We start from the raw sequence: 12602 nt of genomic DNA on the forward strand, positions 1-12602 counted from the left end.
TCACAAGGTCCTTTATTTTGATATCCCTTCTCGAATGCTTCGCTCAGCTAGGTGATCATCGACCCCACCTCTTCATTGTTCTCATCTCGAATCCACCCGGCATACCATGTTTTTCTGCTAGGCTTCATCCCTCTGGAATAGCCTTCCATCTGATCTTAGATCCGAACAGGCTTACCTTATGTTTCGTGCTGCCCTTAAAATGCATCTTTTCTCCGTCGCCTCCCACCCTCCCACAGTGGTTAGGCTGCTGGTCCAGCAGGCGGTCTTCTGGCTTTGATGATTTTTTTTCTGTCCTGTCTGATTATTCTAGTTCTTTTCTTCCTTTGATATATTTTGTATCATTGTACACTGCTTTGGTTTCCTTTTAAGAAAGGCATTATTTCCATTATCCATGATGTATTATTGTAAGCCACACTGAGCCTGCAAAGAGGTGGGAAAATGTGGGGTACAAATGCAATAAATAAATAAATAAATTATATCAAGCCTCCTTTAAACAAATATTAAACATTACAGACTGGCAAACATCCCTTTAGTTGCACACTTCAATTCATTTTAAGGTTTCCCTCACTACTAAATAAACATGTCTCTTAGGGAATCACCCATCTGGTCCCTGTCGTATCCCTGGTGTGAAAGTCATTCAGCAATATACGGGTTTTCACCTATTAGCAAAAGTCACAAACATCTCTCCGCATGATTTGACAGAAAAGTTTCTTTCGCAATCTTGTTTTAAGTATTGCAGCTCCACGTTGCCATGGTACACAAAATGCAATATTGCCAAAAAGCACCAAATCCCAGTGGGTTAGCACCCTATATAACATGGATAGAGGCAAGAGCGAGGCTGGTCAAGGCCCATTCTCAGTAGAACGAGGTAAGTCCAAAAAGCAGCATCTCTATCCTATAAGAGTAGACTTTAGTGTGCGGATTTGTAAGTGATATTTTTCTAGTGTTGCTGGGGAAAAAAACCCAACACTACAGAAATGCGGGTTTATTGTTTAGAAAAATACCGTGGCTCGTTAATTTATAGGTGTAGTGCTAACATTCTGTTGTAAAATTAGGGGGTTTCAGATATCAGATATCAAGACAAAGTAGGGAGATTTATATATCTGGCATCAAAGAATAATAATATACACAGTTTTCAACATTTGTAAAAAAAATAGAGTGTTTAAGTAGAGGAAAGGCCTCAAGAAGCCTCCAGTAAATCATTATCGGTGTGAGTTTTTGTAACTAAGAGAAAGAACAGTTACTTTGAGATAGAATTGGCGATTTAAAGAGGTTTTAAGGCCAATGATGAAGAAGTCCAGTCCTCTGAAGTAAATTATAAAAAATATAAAAATACAAAAATATTTACTGGAGGCTTCTTGAGGCCTTTCCTCTACTTAAACACTCTACACAGGGGGATTACCTCTTTTTTGTGTATAGTTTTGAAATTAGGGGGGTTTAACAGTCGCTTTGTACCTGTGTGTGTTGGGATGGGAAGAGATTTTGGGTTTAAAGCACCAGCAATGGAGGGCTTAGGTTGATGTCACTCACCTTCCCTGGCCCATGGGCAGAATGTTGGGGAAATGTCACACAGAACGTTGCTATTTTAAAATCCATTTTCTCTTTTATTTTGAAAGAGAATAATTTATTTAAAAAAAATATTTGCAATAATTAAAGAAAATGATGCATTTATTTTTACAGTCGTCTTTAAGAAGGGATCAGGCTGTTTGGAGGAACGAAAGATTTCTAGTTTTGCATTCTGCATGTTGGACCTAGTAGTTTATTTTTGCAACTAATTATTTATTTTACCTTTCCATAATAAAAGTTGGGGGGGGGGGGGGGGTCACTGCATTTGAGTAGAGTTGCTCTCCTGGTTCCTACCTTCAACTTGATAGCAGAATCACCAGTTTTCTTTGGTATTATGGTTTATAACATTTTTAATAAAATGTTGCATGCTTTTTGAAATGACAAAACTTACAGGAGGATGTTTCTCAGACCCATTAATACACCTTACTGATACTAAAATCGATTGTCTCCCTCCCACCCAAAAGATAATCACCCAATGCAAAATGATAACCGCAGCATTCTCATCTAATCCCATGAAAAGAGCTGAACTGACATCAGTCATAGCTCGGTACAGAAGCATTTATGGGTCGATGATTGTTCGAACGGTTGAAGTGTCTCCGGTTCTCTGATTTCTAAAATGCAGAATTTCTTCTTCTCACGAATACACCCTAGTTTTTCATAAATAGGGGTTTGCTGAACATTAGAAAGGAACCCATTAACGTCATTGTGTTCAATAGCTCCTATCTTTCTAGAAGTTACGTCCTCGGCACAGAAAATGGTCAGGGTGGTACCCCGCCCTTAATATTCTATGGTAGTCACATCAATAAACCAGCACACTGATCTGTGGTTATAATCACACCTGATGGTGGAAAGCTATCACTTGCGAGCAATTGAAGAGAGATGTTCTATATTGCATTACACTGCGGTAAAACAATCACAGGGCGAGAGATTATAGTTGTGGGTTACCTTTTGCTTTCTTGAAACGAGCCGTTTTAAGCCTTTAATGGCGATATTAAAGCTATCATTGTTAAGCTGTGAAAATGAGAACCAACACATTTTGCTGCAGCCTGAAATCTAGTTATTGTCCAGGTGTGCAATCCATTAATCAAAGGGCTGGCCTTCTCCCTTTCAGTAGTTTTCGTATTTTCTCGCTAGGTAATCCTGTTGAAAACAACTGCTTGCCAAGCATTATTGGAAGTCTTTTGTAAGGAAGTGACAGGAAGATCCCGGGCCTGGATATTGCAATTTCTTTTTTTTTTGGTTGAGTCACTCTTTTTCTGGCCTTGAAGAGGGGTTTGGTAGAGCTCCCCTTTCTTTTTCAATGCCTACGGCTCATCATCCTTATTTTCCTTTCTTCCCCTCTTTTCCTGGTATCCTCCACATTTGCTGAGGTTTTATATCAATTGTACATAAGTATTGCCATACTGGTAAAGACCAAAGGTCCATCAAGCCCAGCATCCTGTTTCCAACAGTGGCCAATCCGGGTCACAAATACCTTGCAGAAACCCAAAGAGTAGCAACATTCCATATAGAACCCCAAAGAACAGCAAGATTCTAGAATTCTAAAGAATAACAAGATTCCATGTAGAACCCCAAAGAGTAGCAAGATTCCATTCAGAATCCCAAGTATATAAGTGTTGCCACACTGTGATAGAGCAAAGGTCCATCAAGCCCAGCATCCTGTTTCCAACAGTGGCCAATCCAGGTCACAAATACCTGGCAGAAACCCAAAACAGTACAAAAATTTTATACTGCTTACCCCAGCAATAGTGGATTTTTCCCAAGTCCATTTAATAACGGTCTATGGACTTTTCCTTTAGGAAGCCGTCCAAACCTTTTTTAAACTCCGCTAAGCTAACCGCCTTTACCACATTCTCTGGCAATGAATTCCAGAGTTTAATTACAAGTGTGTCTTGATGCTTAGGTCATTCTTTGTCCGTAAGGTGTTGTATATGTGTTGCCTCCTCTTTTACACGGAAGTGTTTGCAGGCTGATTGCTGTTTTAGAGGCCCTGTTACTAAGCCGCGTAAGCGTCTACGTGTGTGCAATGCACGCCAAAATGGAGTTACCTCCCAACTACTGCCTGGCTCCTATGGTAATTTCATTTTTGGCGTGCGTCCGATACGTGCGTCTGAAAAATATTTTTTATTTTCAGACGCGCATAAAAGGCGCACGCCAAGTGGCATTTGATGCTGGTAGGTCATTACCGCCCGGATTCTTTACCGCTAGGTCAATGGCTGGTGGTAAGGTCTCAGACCCAAAATGGATGAGCGGCAATTTTGATTTTGCCACACGTTCATTTCTGGCAAAAAAGGCCTTTTTCACAGGCGTGCCGAAAAAGGGATCGGCGCCGCCCAAAACCCGTGCCTACCCTGCCGCAGCCATTTTTCAGCGCACCTTTGTAAAAGGATCCCTTAATGAACGGCAGGTAATAACATTCTATTATACCTTAAACCTTAATAATAAAAATATATAGAACTTTGCAGGCCACAAATAAATGAGGTCTTGACTGATGAGATCAAAACTGGATGACTCACGCCTCTCGTTATTCAACCAAACTTTTTTTTAAACCCAAACACGCTAACCGGTGTTACCACATCCTCTGGCAAAGAATTCCAGAGCTTAAATATTTGCTGAGAGAAAAAATATTTCCTCTTGTTCATTTTAAGCGTATTACTGTATAACTTCATTGAGTGTCCCCTACTCACGCTGAGGCTCCCTTGTACTGCAGCGGATAAAAGGCTATCTTGTTTTTCTGGAAAAGAAATGCTCATGCTCATGAACCACTTGCCGCGTGGCCATTTCGAGGGGGAGTACTTATCGCCATCCCTTGACGTGGTGGTAAGGGCTCCCATGCTAACCCGGCAGTAACTTGGCAGTTTGTGGAGCTGTCCGATTAGTGTTGCACCGGAAATGATGCGTACTGGTGGGAACTGGCACCAAACTCCTGCGGTAGTTCCAGATTGCCACACACCAGCCCTTTAGTAAAAGGGTTCCACTATTTCTGCAAAGAAGGCCCCTTTTACAAAGTGTCGGTAAGCCCAACACAGGCTTACTGCTCGTTAAAAAGAAAGTACCGCTGTGCTACCGCAGCAGCCTGGCGGCAGTTCCCACCCCCAGAGCGCCATCATATTTTTGTAGCGCCAGATAAGACATTACACTGGGAGTGGGAACTACCGCCGGGTACACACCGGTGCTACAAAAATATATTAATTTTTCTAGCACTAGTATGTACCCAGGGGTAATTTCTGCCTGGTTACCACCAGGTTAGTGACGGTAAGGACTCACCCCCCCGAAATGGCCACATGGCAAGTGCTTCACTTGCAAGCTCATTTTTGAAAGAGAAGGGCACCCATTTTCTGACACAAATCGGGAGATGGGCGGCCTTCTCTCAGGGCCGGTCAAATCGGCATAATCGAAAGCAGATTTTGGCCAGCCTCAACTGCTTTCCGTCGCAGGGGCGGCCAAAGTTCATGGGGGCATGTCAGCAGTGTACAGAAGGCGGGCTGGGGGCGTTGTTAACAGATGGCCATCCTCGGCCGATAATGGAAAAAAGAAGGCCGGCCCTGACAAGCATTTGGCCGACTTTACTTGGTCCCTTTTGTTCATGACCAGGCCTTGAAAAGGTGCCCGAACTGGCCAGATGACCACCGGAGGGAATTGGGGATCACCTCCCCTTACTCCCCCAGTGGTCACCAACCCCCTCCCACCCCCCACCCCCAAAAAATTTAAATGCATTTTTTTGCCAGCCTTAAATGTCATACCCAGCTCCCTGACAGCAGTATGCAGGTCCCTGGAGCAGTTTTAGTGGGTGCAGGCAGTGCACTTCAGGCAGGCGGACCCAGGCCCATCCCCCCCTACCTGTTACACTTGAGGTGGTAAAAGAGAGCCTCCAAAACCCACCAGAAACCCACTGTACCCACATCTAGGTGCCCCCTGTTACCCTTTAAGGGCTATGGTAGTATTGCACAGTTGTGGGGAGTGGGTTTTGGGGGGCTCAGCACACAAGGTAAGGGAGCTATGCACCTGGGAGCAATTTGTGAAGTCCACGGCAGTGCCCCCTAGGGTGCCCGATTGGTGTTCTGGCATGAGAGGGGGACCAGTGCACTACAAATGCTGGCTCCTCCCATGACCAAATGGCTTTTTCCATTATCAGCGAAAACCAATGACGGCCATCTCTAAGGGCAGCCCAAATGTTGAGATTTGGGCGTCCCCGGCCGTATTATCGAAACGAAAGATGGCCGCCCATCTTGTTTCGATAATACGGTTGGGGACGTCACTTTACGGGGCTGTCCTTAGAGATGGGCGCCTTTATAGATGGGCGCCCCAGTTCGATTATGCCCCTCGTGGCCATTTTTCGTACAAAAAAAAAGACCTACCTTTTAAGCGTTGCAGTAAAAGGGGGCCTCAGCACATGCCAAAAACACACACTGATGCCAGTGCAGGCCCACTTTTGCTGCAGAAGGGGTCCCATAGCGCACTATTATCACTGAATGACAAAACAAGACATGTCAAGTTTTTTACTGCTCGTTTTCATGTGGTAAAATGACTTGCAAAGAGTTAGGGGCCCTTTTACAAAGGCACGCTGAAAAATGGCCCGCGGTATTTCAGAGTACAGATATAATTGGTAATACATATAGAACATGGATGATATAATGAACAGTCAGGTAAAGAAGGGAAGACATACAATTGGTATCACATATTGAACGTGGATTACATAATAAAATTAGACAACACGATATAGGGAGAGAATAATCCCATTATTAAAATAAATGATGGTGAATTACGGTTCCAATTATGAGTCATTATGGCATGTCATGTTATAGAGATATGTCTTCAGTGCCTTACGGAAGTTAATTAGGCTGTGAATTATTTTCAGGTCAAGTGGTAGAGCGTTCCACATTTGCGAACTCAAGTATGAAAAGCTGGATGCATGTATTAATCTATATTTTAGACCTTTACAGCTGGGAAAGTTGAGATTTAGGAATGTGCATGCTGGTCTTTTACCATTCCTTTATGTTTTTTTCTCAGCTTTATTCATACATTTGTAGAATTTCATAAGGTGAAAAAGGTGCAAATATGCAATGAGATCCCATGCTGCCCTCATTCAGTGAACTTAACTAGTTAAGCCAACTGCTAAGGATAACTGCTTAAAATTATCTGAATATATTTATCCAGATAACTTTAGGGCTGCTATTAGGGAGGTCCAACCTACCTGGTTAAGTTTTCAAAGACAGCACGGAATATCAATATTGTCCAGCTAAACCACACGCTTACCATGCCTTTAGTTCCCCCTCTAGATATCTGGGGAGGGGGAGAGATAGAGGGAGGTAATGGGATAGTTTAAATTACCAAGATCTGCCTGGGTAACTTCCAAATTTCCAAGACAAATATTTGAAATATCAGTCCAACAGTATGTGCCACACATGAATGCCAGCATGAAGTCCAGTCTTGGTTTTCTAATTCGGACAGCCAAGTACACAAATTCATTGACATGGGAGTTAGAAAACAAGGAACAGACTGAATTTTCCAAAGCCAACATGCACCCTGACCTCATACTTAGTACTTGAAGCGAGAGACTTCCTGACTCCCTAAATATATTGGAACTAATGTCGGAAGCTCATAATCTGGTCTGGGAAGGGTTAATCCCCACATTTTATTTCATCACTTCATCTGCACACTGCTGATTTTAATATGCTAATAGACTTGACCCTCATTGTCTTTCAGGACTGTAGAAGCCAGGAGACTTCGTCTCGTGCTGCTGAGCATTAAACTATGGGTGTCTGGTTTATTCTCAATTTAGTTGGCTTTACGTCCTTAGATGTGATAGGAATTCCTGGAAATCTGGTTATCCTCTTTGTTTTTGTCCACGCCTTGACTTGTCAGCGAAAAATCTCCACCAGTGAGATCATCCTCAGCAAGTTGGCGCTATCCAACCTTCTGGTGGTCCTCACTTGGGGAGTCCCACTAAGCTTGGAAGCTTCTGGAATCCAAAAAGTATTCAACGACCTGACCTGCAAGTTCAGCCTGTACTTCTACTGCGTGGGCAGAGCTATGTCCATTTGTATAACCTCATTACTAGGGTGTTTCCAGTGCCTTACCGTAGCACCTTCCCCTCAACGGTGGCTCCATATGAGGCAGAAAGTTCTCGATAACCTCTCTTCCATCATTATCGGCCTCTGGTGTTTTAACTTGCTAATTTGCAGTACTCGGTTGATGTACTCTCAAGTCCAGGTCAACTCCACATCTGACAAGTACATCTTGAGCTACGACTTTTGCTTCGTATTGTTCCCAAATTATTTCCTATACATTGGCAATGGGATCATCTTCGTTGCCCGGGACTTATTCTTTTTATCCCTGATGACATTAGCCAGTGGCTACCTTCTCTACGTGTTCTACCAGCACGGAAAGCAGATCCAAGGGCTGCATAATGTGCACAAGCATGCTGAGATACGAGCAGCAAAGGCAGTGGTCACACTGGTCATTATGTACATCATCAGTTTTGGTCTGGACAGTTTGTTTTGGATTTTCACGCTCTTCATGTCCCCAGTCTCTCTCAGATTTACCGATGCGAGGATTTTTTTCGATTCTTGCTACTCTGCCGTCAGCCCAGTTGTCATTATTACGACCAACAAGAAGATTCAACAGGGCTTGAGGTGCTCAGAGAGGAGAAAACTGCGATCTGTGAAAACCATCTCCAAGTTCATTGGGACAAATTGATCTCTAATATGACGCTAATTCATAATTTTGTAGCAGTTGCTAATCGCTAACCAAATCAAACTGTAGTGGTATACAGTACGAAATATTTCCTCCACCTCTTATTGTTTGTCTAGGTGCTAAATTTATCTTACACCAAATAATAAAATTTTTCTGTATAATCTATTGCATTTTGTGTAGTATTATATTGTATTGCTCTGGGTTACAAAGTCAAATGTATTGAATCTTCATTCCAAGTGCATATATATCACTTAATTTAATTTAATAACAGTACTTTTAGCCTGATCTTAGAAACGATGATAGCATCCTGCGGACATCAGACTCACAGAAACAGAACCTTTGCAGATCAGCAACGCAGCCGCGCCGGAGAAAAGGACTTTGGCTGGCGGGGGTTGGGGGCCCCCACCAGCAAAGGTACCCGATGGCGGTGACGGCGGCGGTGGGGGAGGGTTGACAGCGGTGGGAAAAGGGGTCGAAAGGGTTGACGCTGGGGAGGGGTCAAAGGTAGTGGTGGAGGCGGTGATGGCGGGGGGGGGGGTCGGCTGCGCCGGGGGGGGGGGGGGTTAAAATGTGCCCCCTCACCTCGGGCTCTGGACCCCCCTTCCCACCGAAGTCTGGCTACGGCCCTGTAACCAGACACATGCAGTGCTGAGATCATTTTCATGCATCGTTTCCTTAAATTAGTCGTCCTTATCACCTGTTTTATCAGTCTGTCTGCTCAGTCTATGTTGCCTATTAAGAGATGTTGTAATGTGTATTATGTTGACATGGTAAGTGGGAATTGCTCAAAGTAAAAAAAAAAAAAAAAGAGAGAGAAACAGTATACAATTCCTCATTAAAAAAAAACCTCTTTCCAAAATCAGAATAGCAGGCAGTATTTAAATATCCCACATTGTTCGATGGAGTACAAAAAAAAGAAATCCTCAGGGGCAGTGGCGTTCCTACCCTCGACGGCACCCGGGGCGGATCGCCGATGCGCCCCCCGCGAAATGACACCCCCTCCCTGGTGCACGCCGCTGGGGGGGGTGCCGCAGCGCGCGCCTGTCTGCTCTCAGTTCGCTACGCTCGCTAAATTCTCTCATTCACTGCAGCTCCCTCCCTCTGCCCTGGAACAGGAAGTAACTTTGAGCAGGGACCGTCCTTCTTTGTTTATTTTGTACAGCGCTGCGTAACCCTAGTAGCGCTCTAGAAATGTTAAGTAGTAGTAGTAGTAACCTGTTCCGGGGCAGAAGGAGGGAGCTGCAGCGAACGAGAGAATTTAGCGAGCGTAGCAAACTGGGAGCAGACAGGCGCGCACTGCGGCACCCCCCCAGCGGCGTGCACCCGGGGCGGACCGCCCCCCCCCCCCCCTTGGTACGCCACTGCTCAGGGGAGAAAAAGCCTCAGAACCCTGTCCTCCACTTCCGTGTAACAGAAGAAGAACAATGGTAGGCTTGCTTAGGTTGCTTTTACGTCACTGGTGTAAAAAAAAACAAAACCCCGTGGGAGAAATTTGTTAAAACTTCAAACAAACTCGTTTTTGAGAATCTATCCAAAGATATGGGGCTCCTTTTAATATGCAGCGATAATCCCAACACGGCAGAGCACTTTCTTTCGTTCGCTGCTGTGGGAGGAGGGCAGTGGTGGCGGCAGGGGGAGCGGTGGCAGGGGTAGTGGTGGGGAGGGGGGGCGGCAGCGGGGCCCTGAAGATCGTTCGCCTCCTGCCCCGCTTTGTCTCTCGGCGGCACTGGTGATAGCTCACTTCAATGCTATTCTATTCTGACTTGTTTTTTGAGAAGGGTGGTACATCAAGCCTTTTAAACTGTTATTCTATAACTGGGCTCCTAAGTGTTCTCATGCATAACTACAGAGGGGGCCTTTACCTGGGAGGGGCATAGGCAGGGCACGGGTGTCCCATTATTCTCAAGTGCGCTTTATAGAATTCCCATATTTATTTATTTATTTATTTGCTGCATTTGTACCCCACATTTTCCCACCTATTTGCAGGCTCAATGTGGGTTACATTATATTGCAAAAGGTATAATCATAAACAGAGTAAGAGGTTTGGTCTAATTTAACATATTACTGTGTAAGAAATTAGGTAGATAGGTCTGTAGAATGATTTACATAACACAAAATAAAACCAGGTAAGATATAATGACCAATAGTGATAATGTGATTCACATAATCAATTTACAGGGATCAGTATTAGTTGGTTTAGATATAGAATGGGATCAAGTCATTTATGCAACAACTGCAGAACTTAGTGCAACCCTTTACAGCAGCCGTAGACATGACATACATAAGGGGTCTCAAACCTTTTTCGTGTTAAGGTGCCGCGTGGAGGGGCATAATCGAAAGGGGCGATCAAGTTTTCCTGAGGACGTCCTCGTAGGATGTCCCAGCGAAGGGGCGAGGAAACCCATATTATCGAAACAAGATGGGCGTCCAACTTTCGTTTCGATAATACGGTCAGGGACGCCAAAATCTTGACATTTAGGTCGTCCTTACAGATGGTCGTCCTTAGACTTGGTCGTTTCTGATTTTTGGCCATAATGGAAACTAAGGACGCCCATCTCAGAAATGACCAAATGCAAGCCCTTTAGTCGTGGGAGGAGTCAACATTCGTAGTGCATTGGTCCCCCTGACATGCCAGGACACCAGCCGGACTTCAGAAAAAGCCCCCAGGTACATAGCTCCCTTACCTTGTGTGCTGAGCCCCCCCAAATCCCCCCAAAACCCACTCCCCACAACTCTACACCACTAACATAGCCCTTAGGGATGAAGGGGGTCATCTACATATGGGTACAATGGGCTTTGGGGTGGGGGTGGAGGGCTCCCATTTACCACCACAAGTGTAAGAGGTAGGGGGGATGGGCTTGGGTTCTGAAGTGCACTGCAGTGCAGTGCCTGAAGTGCACTGCACCCACTAAAAACTGCTCCAGGGACCTGCATAGTGCTGTGATGGAGCTGGGTATGACATTTGAGGCTGGCATAGAGACTGGCAAAAAAATGATTTATATATATATATATATAATAATTTATTTTTTTTTTAATGGGAAGGGGTTGGTGACCACTCTCTATCCTCCATCCCTTCGTGCGGGCACGCTAGGCATACAGTGGTGGAAATAAGTATTTGATCCCTTGCTGATTTTGTAAGTTTGCCCACTGACAAAGACATGAGCAGCCCATAATTGAAGGGTAGGTTATTGGTAACAGTGAGAGATAGCACATCACAAATTAAATCCGGAAAATCACATTGTGGAAAGTATATGAATTTATTTGCATTCTGCAGAGGGAAATAAGTATTTAATCCCTCTGGCAAACAAGACCTAATACTTGGTGGCAAAACCCTTGTTGGCAAGCACAGCGGTCAGACGTCTTCTGAAGTTGATGATGAGGTTTGCACACATGTCAGGAGGAATTTTGGTCCACTCCTCTTTGCAGATCATCTCTAAATCATTAAGAGTTCTGGGCTGTCGCTTGGCAACTCGCAGCTTCAGCTCCCTCCATAAGTTTTCAATGGGATTAAGGTCTGGTGACTGGCTAGGCCACTCCATGACCCTAATGTGCTTCTTCCTGAGCCACTCCTTTGTTGCCTTGGCTGTATGTTTTGGGTCATTGTCGTGCTGGAAGACCCAGCCACGACCCATTTTTAAGGCCCTGGCGGAGGGAAGGAGGTTGTCACTCAGAATTGTACGGTACATGGCCCCATCCATTCTCCCATTGATGCGGTGAAGTAGTCCTGTGCCCTTAGCAGAGAAACACCCCCAAAACATAACATTTCCACCTCCATGCTTGACAGTGGGGACGGTGTTCTTTGGGTCATAGGCAGCATTTCTCTTCCTCCAAACACGGCGAGTTGAGTTCATGCCAAAGAGCTCAATTTTTGTCTCATCTGACCACAGCACCTTCTCCCAATCACTCTCGGCATCATCCAGGTGTTCACTGGCAAACTTCAGATGGGCCGTCACATGTGCCTTCCGGAGCAGGGGGACCTTGCGGGCACTGCAGGATTGCAATCCGTTATGTCGTAATGTGTTACCAATGGTTTTCGTGGTGACAGTGGTCCCAGCTGCCTTGAGATCATTGACAAGTTCCCCCCTTGTAGTTGTAGGCTGATTTCTAACCTTCCTCATGATCAAGGATACCCCACGAGGTGAGATTTTGCGTGGAGCCCCAGATCTTTGACGATTGACAGTCATTTTGTACTTCTTCCATTTTCTTACTATGGCACCAACAGTTGTCTCCTTCTCGCCCAGCGTCTTACTGATGGTTTTGTAGCCCATTCCAGCCTTGTGCAGGTGTATGATCTTGTCCCTGACATCCTTAGACAGCTCCTTGCTCTTGGCCATTTTGTA

General features: G+C 44.8%; 1 protein-coding gene across 1 annotated transcript; it reads left to right on the forward strand.

Moving 5' to 3' along the window:
• The first annotated feature begins 7320 nt into the window (after positions 1-7320).
• LOC115482059 (olfactory receptor class A-like protein 1) lies at positions 7321-8265 on the forward strand. The gene has a single exon (XM_030221621.1). The coding sequence runs from the start codon at positions 7321-7323 to the stop codon at positions 8263-8265; it is 945 nt and encodes a 314-aa protein (XP_030077481.1).
• The last annotated feature ends 4337 nt before the right edge of the window (positions 8266-12602 follow it).

Source organism: Microcaecilia unicolor, chromosome 12 (genome assembly GCF_901765095.1).
Source record: "Microcaecilia unicolor chromosome 12, aMicUni1.1, whole genome shotgun sequence".
Lineage (NCBI taxonomy): Eukaryota > Metazoa > Chordata > Amphibia > Gymnophiona > Siphonopidae > Microcaecilia > Microcaecilia unicolor.